The sequence below is a fragment of the Ascaphus truei genome, chromosome 2 (assembly GCF_040206685.1).
Source record: "Ascaphus truei isolate aAscTru1 chromosome 2, aAscTru1.hap1, whole genome shotgun sequence".
NCBI lineage: Eukaryota > Metazoa > Chordata > Amphibia > Anura > Ascaphidae > Ascaphus > Ascaphus truei.
The window spans coordinates 216985371-216999425 of record NC_134484.1 but is presented as its reverse complement, the minus strand read 5'-3'; the positions used below and the strand labels follow the sequence as shown (position 1 = coordinate 216999425).

Here is a 14055-nt window from a genome sequence, read left to right as displayed (position 1 = left end):
CAGATTGATTCTAATTTTCTTTTTAAAAATGCAACCTCAATATTTACTGCATTTTCAAGAGGGGGAAGAAGAAAATAAAAACTGGAGGGGTTGCAGAAATGAAAAAAGGAATGGGGATATGGAGAGGGGAGGGGTTTGATTCTTATTTTAAATGAAGAAATGTTCTAGCATGGGCAGTGGGGTTGTGCTTTTCTTGTGCAACTGAGGTGGTATTTTTTCAGCTCTAGAGTTGTTTGCTCAGCAGTGACTCGAGTTTCAGCAGTATTGGATATACCAGTTGCTTTTGCTGGTACCAGTTGGAGTAGTTGCAAAACTGTGGCCGCACTGCCTATGTGTGCCTGAGACCCCGCAGCTGCTGCTTTTCAGCCCATGTTAGGAGAACAGTCTCCCAGCTTAAAACCAGTGTAAAAAAATTGCATCATGCAATATTTTTTTTTTTTTTTAAATGCTCTTTTTGTTCCAGCCAGGGAACACTTTAGTCAAATAGATTATATATAGTGAAAACTGTTAATCTACTGTAGGGTAATTTTATGAATGTGCTATTTTAGCACTATGACATGAGAGTAATGGTACAACTCAAAATATGACCCAATATATTCTACCAAAAACAATGAAGTGTTTACAATTGAATACTGTATGCTGTATAGTAAAATAGAAGAATAACAATGGGAAATATATACTGGAATATAAAAAAATATATTGAATATTTCATTTATATATGATGGAAGCAAAACAAAAATAATGTACCTTTCCCACATACTGTGGTTCAGAGCCCATGTATTCTTCAAGCACAAAGAACTGATTCCATACCCAGCCACGTTTAACTCGTTGAGCAGATGATCTCCTTTCTAGCATTGTGATAACCTTTTCTCTCTGCTTGGATGCTGAAGTCTGTGGTGGCTGCTGTGACTGCAGTGGTGTTATGAGACCTCCATCAAATAGGAACCAAAGAAGCAGCGATAAGGAGTTCCTTGTAAGCATTGGAAAATACTTCCCTACAGCCAGGTAGTTAAAACTCCAACACTTATTGCAGAATTGTAGGATCCAGTTTTAAGGTGTACTGTATTAACCTTCACCATATAAATTTTCTTTTTACTTTGGTAATGCTAATGCCAATGTTACTTCTTCAGTTGACGTTGATCGCCACATTAATGTTCATCAGTTGATTCCTGTAATTAGATATCCAAGTCAGTAATTAATTTTATCAGACTAATATAAACACAGTTGTAGCAAGGAAAAGTTATGTGCTGCTTGGTAAATTGAAACCATGCATAGCCTTATACAAAGTGTATTTAAAAAGCAGATTATTGCCACCAAGATGCATGTCAATGAGTGTGAAATAAAATAAACCTGTTTTTAAAGTTAACCAGCCTCAACACCCATATCTATCACATGTCCCTAACATTTTATTATGTATATAAATAAAACCATATCAACATATAGAGTATGTACTATTATGTTAAATATTTTCTGGAATACAGTAAGCTATAATAAACACAACAGTTACTGAAAAAAAATGGTCAAAAGTTAAATGTTTAAAGTGTGTTAGAAATTAATAGCCAAAAAATTCACTTATTAAACTACATTCATGATAATTAACCAAGACATACATTAATAATTACAACGACTTGCATATGTCACACACAAACTGAAACACAAAAAAGGATACACTAGAAAGAAGACTTGGAGCAGTTAATGTTACAATATATTAATACCTTTCTGCAAAAATGTGTATCTAATTTACCCTCATACTTAAAACATTCTACACAAGTGATCAGTGCAACAAACTAATTTCGTGCAGCCCAGGACTAGAAATTTGCCCCCCCCCCCCACACCCCCACCTCTTGTTTGCGGACTTGCAAGCCCTCCCCTTTCACAACTGTATTTCTCTCCCCCTCTGTCTCACTCTTCCCCTCTCCTACAACCCCTCTTCTCGCCTCCCCGCTCCGCTATCACTCATTTACCCCCTCTCTCTTTATCCCCCATTTCCTCACACTCATTTCCCCCTCCTCTCCTGGCCACATAGAAAATTCCACCCACTTTCCATACAATCCCTCTCCCCACACTGCCCACACAACTCCTTCCCAATACACACACAATACCCCCTCCCAATACAAATCTATCCCCCCAAATACAGACTCCACTACACCACCACCACCAGATACAAACACACTAAGTGCACCCCAAGATGCAAACATCCCCCCAGATACAAACATCGTTCCACCCCCAAATACAATTCCCCCCGCTACAAATATACCGGTGTGCACCGTAAGCTGGGTGCACCCGGAAGTCAGGCTCAGCTTCCTGCGCATGAGGCAGCAGATGGGGAAACCGGGGCCCGGCGATGAACACCAGAGACCCTCTGTATAGATTATCAAGATAATAACAATTATAATAATAATAATAATAATCGCATTGGATCTGTCCCAACTAGCTCCATGTCAAAGAAAGAACTGCATACTTGGAAAGTGGGAGGGGCAAGCTTAAACCCTGGAAGGGAGGAGCCACTAACCTCCAAAACACGGACTCTCGGTTATTCCCCAGTTCATATACAGGGCATATATATATACACACTGTTATACACCATGTTCATAAAAATCATACTAAATTCTTCTAAGTCCCTCATCCCCTAGGATCTACTGAAAAGATGTGCACGTTAATTTTCAGAGCTCCTAGATCTTCCTATAGGAAGTTTTAATAAAATTTGCTTCAAATAATGCTTAGGTTCATTTTCAGGGTTACTTCAAATGTACCAAAGATGGACTTAGAAATAATTTTAGTCTCGTAACCTTATACATAGTTGGAGATACGCTGAACCCCTATGGTCCAGGGGTTTGGGCATATACCGTGGCGGATTCCCCCTAAAACATGGGGCCCCTGACTATACCTGGGATACCCATATCCCTATACCCCTTTTTACATTCCTGGTCTGTGCTGAAGCATGTACTCCTGACGGTGAATTGCAAGAACATTTTCAGGATAGGATTTTGAAGCATTGTGCTTCAAGGTATCTGAGAATCTGACCTGATTCCCAGCTACCTTTTAGGGTATCCAGTAAAGCTGGAACACTGCTACTGTACATATCCACAATCTTAAAATACTTTCTCCACAAAACCCACCCTCAACCTCCTAGTCAAGCAATCTCTGCTTGCTGGCACTCCTGGAAAGGAAAAAACATAACAATTCTTTGTTGTCGCACATCTTCACACAATGCATAGCAGTACATACACGACAGCCAGGTCCAAGAGCTGACACTAAAAGACCCCACCACGTGACTCAGGTAACCAAGATGGCTTGATCTTTATTAGTGAGCCTGGTTACCCCCTCACTGTCACAATAGCTTCTACAAACTCCTGCTTCTTCAGTACAACATACTGTACATTATGATCAAGCAACTCTCCTGAAAATGAAAAACAGATTTATTACATAATGGACATGTATACTATGATCTACATTTGTTTCTCAAGCTCCCATACCATGTAAAGAAAGAGGAGGAGATAGATGTGATATAAGGTGACTGTGAGAGACATGTGCAGAGGTACGCAATAGAGACTGGTTTTAAGGTGAATTAAAATAAGGCTTTTATTGTGCCTGCTTCTTAAACACATGAAAATCAAATGTATGCAAATAAGTGGTCAAACAAAGCTTCTGCTCCACTTGGGAGTATTTCTATTTAAACATATGCAGTACAGAACTCCCTTTAAATAGCATGGTTCCCAGCCCCAAACATATAGTTTGATGTGTGCAGATATACAACAGTCTTAGAAAGTAAAGCTTATCTGTCTCTCTGGTAGCTGTAGGGGGAATCCTTCTCTGCTCTCCTGGTGTAGCCTTTTTTGTCCTATGGCGCTTTCAGGTTTTAGAAGTCTTCTCCCCCTTGTTGTCTTGTTGTCTGGCTGTCCACCTACAGCCGCTCAAGACTTCTGTCCCTTCCTGGTTCAGCCCACGTGTGAGCTCAGGAGTCTTTCCTTCCTGTCTCAGGAGGAGCCTTTTCTCTAACAAACCTCCAATCAGCCAGGTGCTGGTCAATTAACCAGCACACTGCTAGAATAGAGGCAAGTTTTCTGAATAGGGATAAGTCCCCTGTTACAGTGACCTTCGCACATTAAAAGCAGTGCAGCCTTAAAATGTGATGGTCTAACATTTAAATTGAGGAGGAGACATTAAATATATGGGTCAAACTACTTTTGCAGGTATGCTCTTGCTGAGGCTGATAGTTATAAAATCAGTAATTTACATATGCAAATATGTTGTCCCCTGTTTTAGGCATTGTTATGACTCTTACCACTCCTGTTGTAGAAAAATATGATGATATATATATTTATATCAACTTAATAATTGTATGCCATAAAGAACACATCATTTCATTTTAGTTACATAAACAGAAGATCATTTAGATAATTGTAACTATGTGCAGAATATTAGCTACTGAAATATATGTAGTGTAAAGATCAATTTATATTTAATATAGATTTTTATAACCATTGATAGTTCATTTTTTTACATCCTTTGTGAGTGGAAATGATAGAAATACAATTTAAAGCGCAATAAAATGCTAGTTACCTAATAAAACCATGCATCTGAGAAAAAATAAAAAGCAATCAAAAGTAAAAGTTAGTAAAAAAATATGTCAATGGTCACTTAGATCAGTAAAAATGATTCAAATGTGAAAAAAATGAGTTGAAATGAACTACAAAATTGAAGCCTATAGGCATTTACTAATACAAATGAGGCATAAACAAAATAAATCCAAAACAATTGCAAAGTCTCAGATTCTCACTGCTTTCTACATTATTATTTTCATTGTCGGCATGTATTTTTGCAGTTACAAAAAGAAAATAGGGCTGAGTTTGTATTGATCACAGTCATCTCTAGTTATATCCTTCAATAGCAAAACAAACAAACAAACAAAGCAACATAAAAGTTACTAATATTGCTAGATACAGTATACAGAATGACAGCCAGCACTGCCAATATGTGATAAATCATACAATGTAATCTTTAGTGGTGCAGGGAACAGAGAGGATTCCTGTAACACAGTGAATGAATCCAAGGGTCATTTACATTTTTTCATCTTTGAGTGCGGGGTACATGTACTGAATGTATGTAGTTCTTTATTTAGTGGGGGCCATTAGTGAACATAGTGCTTCACAGCAGTAATACTGTACAAGTGAACACCATATAAATAACAAATAGTACAAATAACACATAATTGGAAGAAGTGCTTCAGACATAAAAGTAACATATAGGAAAAGGAGTCCCTGCTCTAAAGAGCTTACAATCTAACTTGTAGGTAGGAAAACATACAGAGACAGAAGGAGGGCATTCAGGTAAGTGCGTCTGCAGGGGGCCAAGTTTTATGTACTGCATATATGAGGTGTAAAGTATCAGCCATGGAGCTACTCATATGTTTCAATAAGCAGGTGCGTTTTAAGGTGGTGGGTCTTAAAGCTGGATAGTGAGGGTGCTAGTTGGATATTGAGGAGAATGGCTTCCAGAGGGGTGGGGCAGTCAGTGAGAAAGGTTTAATACAGGAGAGAGCTTTAGATACAAAAGTGGTAGAGAGAAGACATCCTTGAGCAGAACGCAAGAGTCGGGATGGTTTATAGCGAGAAATTAGGGCTGAGATGTAAGGAGGAGCAGAAGAGTACAAAGCTTTAAAAGAGAGGAGGATAATTGAGTGTGTGATACGGGATTTGATAGGAAGCCATGAGAGGCACTTCAGCAGGGGGGATGCTGAGACAGATTTAGGAAAGAGTAGAGTGATTCTGGCAGCAGCATTTAGGAACAATTTTAGGGGTGAATGGTGAGATGCAGGAAGGTTGTAAAGCAGGAGGATACAGTAATTAAAACAGGAGAGAATGAGGCTCTGTGTCAGAGTTTTAGCAGTTGAGCAACAGAGGAAAGGGCGTATGTTTGTAAAATTGCAGAATAAAAAATGACCGGTTTTAGCTACCTTTTAAATGTGAGAGGAGAATGTGAAAGAGGAGTCTAGTGTGACCACTAGGCAGCATGCTTGTGCTACTGGGTGTATGATAGTACTTCCAACAGTAATGTGTAAGGAGGTAGTAGGGCCAGGTTTGGAAGGAAATATGAGGAGCTCTGTTTTTGACATGCTAAGTTAAAGTTGGCGGAGGGCCGTCCAGTTTGATATAGCAGAGAGACATTCAGAAACTTTGGTCTGTACAGCAGGTGTAAGATCAGGTGTTGAAAATTAAATGTGTGCATCATCAGCATAGAGGTGATATTTGAACCCATGAGATGTGATTAGGTCACATAGAGAGAGTGTGCAAAGAGAAAAGAGAAGAGGTCCCAGGATAGAGACCTGGGGTACACTCACAGAGAGATATATAGAGGAGGAGGTGTTAGCAAAAGAGACACAAAGTACGATGGGAGAGGTAAGAGGAGATCCAGGATAGAGCATTGTTATGAAAACCAAGAGTATGGAGAATGTGAAGGAGAAGAGGGTAGTCCACAGTATCAAATGCTGCAGAGAGGTCGAGTAGTATGAGCAGAGTGTAATGACCTCTGTCTTTGGCAGCATGGAGGTCATTAGTTATTTTAGTGAGGGCTGTTTCAGTGGAGTGAGCAGTGGGAAAGCATATTGTAGATGATCTTGGAGAGAATATAGATGCAGCGGCCGTTATTCAAAATTTACCTGGGTAAATGTTGCGTTATGCCGCATGTTGGTTGAAATACATTCACTAATTTTGCCGGGGCAGACATAATGGCCCATTAAATTAACATAGCAGGGGTCCCTGCTTTGTGAGTCCAACCGAGGTCTGTTTGTCTGTAATAGACGCGCAGTAAGAGAGGCTGAATCAGTCACTCTAACTGTACGCCTCTCACAGGCGAATGCGGGGGTTTAATTTAATTTGAAACATTACAGTAATGTAGCAGGGGGTATTTGGAGCTGAAGCGCATTGATTTCAGGTCCAAGGACCCCTACTTCCCAAGACACAGGCCTCGTTATGGGGTGCCAGTATCTCCTATGCATTGAAATGTCCCAACCACGTGATGTGAGACATTTACATGCATAGGATATACTCTTTAACCTGGCCGGTATCTCGGGAAGCAGGGGGACCTCAAATCAACAAGGTTCTGCTACAATACACTAGTAATAACATTTAAATTAAAATATGTTATAAACACCAAAACATCAGCCACCCCCTGTACACCCACATAAAACCATATTTTATTTTTTTACACAGGATTCATTAAACAGGCTGGCAGGGGTCCCCGGGTGGTTCCGACGAGTGTCCGTAGGCCCTACAGTGTACCCAGCGGGTACTCACGGGTGCCTGGTGGCCCTCAGGTGGTCCCTGTTGGACTCCATGGGCCTCCAGGTGGTCCCTGTGGCCCCAATGGGATCCACGGGTAGTCCCCACGGGAGTTAGGGGGTCCCTGTATCATCCCCACGTGTGTCTGGGGGCCCTCAGGTGGTTCCCACAGGGGTCTGGGGCACTCGGGTGGTCCTCATGGCCCCCCGGAGGCCCCATTTGGGTCCCCAGTTCCTCCCCACAGGTATTTGTGAGTCCTCAGGTGGTCCCTCTGGGCGTCCGGTGATCCTCGCATGGTCCCTGTGGGCATTTGGGGGTCCTCAGGTGGTCCCTGCTGGACTGCGGTACCATTCCTGTATTTAAAAAAACAAAAACGTGGCCTACATTTCAATAAACACAACCCAACATACAACCAAACATATACAGTACTGTAATGGAGGGAGGTATGGATAATAGATTATTTGCCCATTATTAAACACAACATTAGCCATGCAGCATAAAAAAGGTAAATAGAAACAGTTCTACTTACCCCTGGCAGTATGAAGGGCGTTCCTCTTCCGCATACTGCAGGTCCGTGTCCTCCGTTGCCAGAAAGCATACATACAGTATTAAATACAATCTAATGTCTCATAACTCCTTAATCACCTTAGCGGTTAATAACCGCTATAGTAATTAAGGTGTTAACCACCCTTCCACACTACCCACCCGGGAGGCCTAACCACCCACCCTGGACCCACTATACCCACCCTGTACCTATTGATTGTTATAGTAGTGTCACAGGGGACCAGGTACTTACACATTTAAAACTGGGATCATATCATTGAGCAAAGCCAAGAAGTCAAATAAATTGTAATTTATTCCGTAGAAACAGGCAAACACACATTGAATTACAATAGGCAGAAGAAAAATACACTTACTGGGGGTTTGGGGTTGACAAACTAACTTTCCTAGTTGAAATAAAGTCTGTAAATAGTCCGTTGGTTGAACGGGACTTAGCCCAAAAGATTCTTGAACTCAAATCAACAGGAGCCTCCAGCAGCTCCCGCACTTTCCACTCCAAATGGTACTGAAAGTCTGACTTAGGAACTTTACTGCTTAAAGTCCTGTAGCTGTTTCCTTGCTGTCTCCGCAAGGCTTATATGGGCTTGGAGTGACTTAGAACTCATAGGACTTAGGATCTTGAGATCTTGGAAATCTTGGCAAAAACATTGAATCCCATTGATTAACTGGGGAAAAATCTCCCCTCTGGGCTGGCTGCTCACTTTTTTATAACTTTTTCAAAGTAATTCCTGCAGTATTGTAGCCAATCCGCAGCGTGGGAACGTCTTCCCTAGCCACTCACACACTTGTTGCATACTCACACACTTTGCCAGGTTTGTGAAACCTGGCACCTCTAGCTTCAGCATGGCACTGGGTATGTGTGACAAAACCGTCATCTTGCTTAGTTTCCAGGCAAAGCTCCTGCAGTGCTGGGGCTGCTCTGTCTAGGAGGTGACAGTTTGCCAGGATGTCCTGTATTTCTTCATAGGCCTCTGGCACTTCGCACAACCATCTTAATTAATGGCTTTCACATTTTGATCTAGGGACCCAGGAGTAGTCTTACTGGCACCAAAGCCCCAGGTGGCTAGGAGATGAAAGACCCAGCCATATGCTTCATGTATAAAGTCAAACATATTTTAAAACACTGCTGCTTAATAAAATATACTTTCATACATTCTGCTGCTAAAATGTGTTATAGTTTTTGGTGAATGAGTGTAACCTAAACTGTTCCCCTTACACTAGCCTTTAGGTCTTACACACGCAAACTGGATCTTTAAATATTTTAATTTTACTTTTAAAACTCTCACAGCCTTATCTTAATAAAAATCCACTGAGCCTTATTCTTGGCTGGAGTAAACCCCAAACCTTTATACTAGGTGTAAGGGGTCTGGGCAAACACTGGACACCTCCTCATTACAATGGGGACCCCGGTGTATGTTGCAGGACACATTAACCTCTTCATGCCCATTTACCTTTTCTGATCTATGCTGAAGCAGGACCTCCTTGTGGTGAGTCGCAAGAACGCTTTCATGGTACAGTTTGGCCGAAGCACTGCGATTCAACATAGCTGGGAATCTAACCTGATCCCTGGGTACGTTTTTAGGGTCTCCAGTAACTTTGGAAACCCGTTAATTAGATGCAGTCTGAAAGAAGGTTCTCCGTCAAACCTACCCTGAACCTCACAGCCTGGTCGTCTCCACATGCTAGCACTCCTGGAAAGGGTAAAACATGAAAAATTGCAATTGTCACATTTTTTATTACATGGTACAGTAATGCATGCACAATACACGGGTCCATGAGCTGACACTCTAGGACCCCCAAAACACAGTTCACTGGTAACCAAGGGGGCTTAACCTTTATTATAAAGCCTGGTTACCCCCTCACTGTCACAAGTAGTACATCATACCCAGATAATATAGGCATGATAAGCTACTATACAAGTCAATGGTCACCCTAATACAAAAGCCTGAATGTCCAAAATACACAATAATAAAACCTATACAACAAGCACCTAAACCCCCAAACTGTAAAATTAAAAGCAAGAGTAAATCAATCAATTACCTAAATAAAACCACTAGCCAACCAATCAATTAAAGATATAAAACCACTAGCCAATCAATTACCTAAATAAAACCACTAGCAAACCAATCTATTAAAGAAACAAAACCACTATCCAATCAATTAAATAAATCCAACTACTAGCCCAAAAAAATATGTAATAGCTAAAAGCACTAACCAACACAACAATTAATTAATACAACCACTAGACAACACCAATTTAAACCATTAGCCAACAAATACATCATTAAATAAAAACGCAAAACAATCTGAAAAAAAAAAATCAAGCCATCACAATTCAAAACAATTTAATCTAAACAATAAAAATACATAGAAAATATAAGTCAAAAGAAGAAATGCATTTGCCCAAAAAATCATTGGCTATTATGTATTCATCTTTACCATAAACAGGTAGAGATAATAGATTAGCAGTCAATGGGCAATGAAAAATATAAAACAAGAAAAATCCAATTAAAAAAATTGGTCCTCCGAATCCCGGGGAATCAGGAAGCTCACTTACCAAAAAGGGCTGAAACGCTGTGCTTCATTTCCCTTTAACATGATGTCACTAAATCCAAGATGGCCAGCGTCACATGGTATTTCAGCCAATCAGATTGTGGGAACTATATCCCCAATCTGATTGCTTGTAGTAGACCATGTGATGTCATGTTAAAGGGACATGAAGCACAGACATTCTGATTGGCTGACTTCATTCCCTTTAAATTATGTAATTGAAAAAAAAAGACGGGCACATGGTTTTCACAGTCAATCAAATGGCTGTTGAACCATTTCCCGCCAAAATGTGATGTCACCTGCCATATTTAAGGCCGTGAGTCCAAGAAGACGATGAGACAACATCGTGTTGTGGATCTACCATTGAGTTTTTTGATTGACAGATGAAGACAGAAGATTAAGAAAATTAAGAAATAACTATAGAAGAAGATAGAATAAGCTAATTGAAGAGAAAAGAAAGAAGAATAGGAGAAACCTGATCCGGATCTTCATGGCGGATGGCATTGGATGGACTTTCTGGTCTTTTCGGTACGTGAGCTTCCTGATTCCCCGGGATTCGGAGGGCCAACGCTTCTTAAGGTAAGATTAATATTGAATGTATGTACTTTTATTTTTTCAGGTTTTTTTCATTGGATTTTTCTTTTTTTATATTTTCCATTTCCCATTGACTGCTAATGTTTTAATCTGTACCTGTTTAGGGTACAGATGAATACAGTAATAGCCAATGCATTTTCTGGCAAATGTATTTCTTCTTTTGATTGTTATATTTTTAATGTATTTTTATTGTTTTATAAATTGTTTTGAATTGTGATGGCTTGATTTTTTTTCAGATTGTTTTGCGTTTTTATTTAATGATGTATTTTGTTGGCTAATGGTTTAAATTGGTGTTGTCTAGTGGTTGTATTAATTAATTGTTGTGTTGGTTAGTGATGTTAGCTATTAAATTCATTTTTTTGGCTAGTGGCAGGGCTGTTTTAAGACCTTTGTAGGCCCTAGGTACTTTTATTTCTAGAGGCCTGTGTGTCCGATATTTTTACTCTTTTTTATGCTAATTTCATTGTTTGCTTGATTCTTTCAATACTAGTGATATTTGGCACTGATATTTTTGTTTTGATATTTAAAGGTATCGATACTTCGAAGGTATTTTAAATTAAAATTTGATGTTTTCTCTTATTTTGTGATTTTTTTTGTTTAGTTATTTTTCAAGTGAAATATTGTAGGCCCTAAATGGTTCGTAGGCCTTATGCACTGTGCCTAGTCGCCATAATGTATAAAGCGGCCCTGGCTAGTGGTGTGATTTATTTAATTGATTGACTAGTTGTTTTAATTCTTTAATATATTGGTTGGCTAGTGGTTTTATTTAGGTAATTGATTGATTGCCTATTGCTTTTCATTTTACAGTTTGGGGGTTTAGGTGCTTTTTGTATAGGTTTTATTATTGTGTATTATGGACATTCAAGATTTTGTATTAGTGTGACCATTGACTGGTATAGTAACTTATCATACCCATAGTATGGAAATACTACTATAACAATCAATGGGTACATGGTGGGTATAGTGGGTCCGGGGTGGGTGGTTAGGTTTCCTGGGTTGGTAGCGGGGCAGAGTGGGTTAACCCCTTAATTACTATAGTGGTTATTAACCGCTAAGTTGATTAAGGGGTTAGGATGACACAGGGACCCCCAGACACCCTCAGGGACCACCCCTGGACCCATTGGGGCCCACAGGGACCACTTGGAGGCAAAGAGAGTATAGCAGGGACCCACCTGTGGGCCCACAGACACACGTGGGTGCCCCCGGGGTGCACTGTGGGGCCTGAGGACACCCGTCGGGATCAACCGGAACCCCTGCCGGCCTGTGGTATTAATCCTGCGTGTAAGAAAATTAAATATGGTTTTATGTGGGGGTACAGGCGGTGTGTTGTGTTTTGGTGGTTATTACATATTTTAATTTCAATTTTATTACTAGTGTATTGTAGCAGTGGGTCTCAGGAGGAGATCCTTATAGATTTGATGTCCAGGGACCTCCTGCTTCCCGAGATACAGGCCCCATTATGGGGTGCCGGTATCTCCTATACATGTAAATGTCTCGCGACACGTGATCGGGACATTTCCGTGCATAGGATATAACGGCACCCCATAACAGGGCCTGTGTCTCGTGAAGTAACATCGGTATTTTGTGCCCTGTTGCCAATACATGTCTTTCACCTGCTTATGCCTGAGTGCTCTCTCCTGATTTCGTGCTTCACAATATCGTTATTTTAATTCTCATGGGAATCATACCTGCCTACAGTTAGGTCCGGAAATAATTGGACACTGACGCAATTTTCATAATTTTGGCTCTGTACACCACCACAATGGATTTGAATTGAAACAATTGAGATGCAATAGAAGTGCAGACTTTCAGCTTTAATTTAAAGGGTTGAACAAAAATATCGTATAAAATGTTTAGGATTTGAATCCATTTTCATACACAACCCCCTTATTTGAGGGGCTCAAATGTAATTGGACAAAATAACACAATCATAAATACAATGTTCATTTTTAATACTTTGTCGAGAATCGTTTGCAGGAAATGACTGCTTGAAGTCTGGAACGCATGGACATCACATCACATGCTGGGTTTCCTCAAATTTATTTTGGTACACAGCCGAAATAACAAAACTTATATCAGTGTTTAATTATTTCCGGACATAACTGTATATATTCCTATTTGTGGAGTGCCGGCTTCCTATATATCTATATCAATATCTATCTATCTATCTATCTATCTATCTATCTATCTATCTATCTATCTATCTATCTATCTATCATGGAAATTTTACGGTATGCTCATTTGCATCTCTTAGACAGGTCTGCAACCCTGCCTTTCACCATTATCACCCAGCACACAGTGCTTCCATTGCAGCAAGGGATTCTGGGAAATGACATTCAAATGAGCACACTGGGCCAGCTTTTGCTTCAAAACCATACTAATGCAGCGGCCGTTATTCGAACACATCTCGGTGCCGATTTTGAGTTCTCTGCTGTTCCCCACGCAGCATGAATGCGGACAATCGCCCCAGGCACCCACGCTTATCACAGATGTTTTGTTTGAATTTCATGGATTCTGTTTTATCGTTTGCAATAAAATGGATGAATTGTAATGTGTACAGTACTGTGCTACTGTGCTACTGTGTCAATTTCATGTTTTTAATAGCCAGAACACTAAAATTCGTTTTTCTGCACTCGCCACGCTCGCATCTTAGTGCAGGGAAGGCTGGAATTCATCCCTCGGTTTCAAATCGGGATTCCGATGTATATGACGCGTGAAGTGTTCGAATAACGGCCGCTGCATCATTATAACATGGTCCCCTGTAAGCTTTTGCTTGCTGCATTTCACAGCTTTGAGCACAGCCTGAGTTAAGATGCATAGCCAGTAAACCCACCCACAGACGGCCATTTCGACCTTAATGGGTCTCATCAGTGTGGGGTTTGTTATACTGGCTTTGCAAAATGAAGCTTAGGATAGGTTTCACCACACTTAAGTTATGGTGGGTAAAAAAGTGGCAAAATCCCTCCACAGTAAAGCATACAGTATAGCAAATAGAAATATTACTGTATGCTCATTTGCATGTCTTAGACAGGTCTGCAAACCCTGCCTTTCACCATTATCACCCAGCACA

General features: G+C 40.3%; 1 protein-coding gene across 2 annotated transcripts in view; it reads right to left on the bottom strand.

Moving 5' to 3' along the window:
* The window catches only part of CDH12 (cadherin 12), a 1010774-nt gene that overhangs the window by 596019 nt on the left and 400700 nt on the right, over positions 1 to 14055 (bottom strand). For both annotated transcript variants that reach the window (XM_075585916.1, XM_075585915.1), the window contains exon 2: positions 748 to 1169. In XM_075585916.1, the coding sequence (XP_075442031.1) occupies positions 748 to 981 (234 nt within the window). In that variant the 5' untranslated portion in view covers positions 982 to 1169. The remainder of the gene's footprint in view (positions 1 to 747; positions 1170 to 14055) is intronic.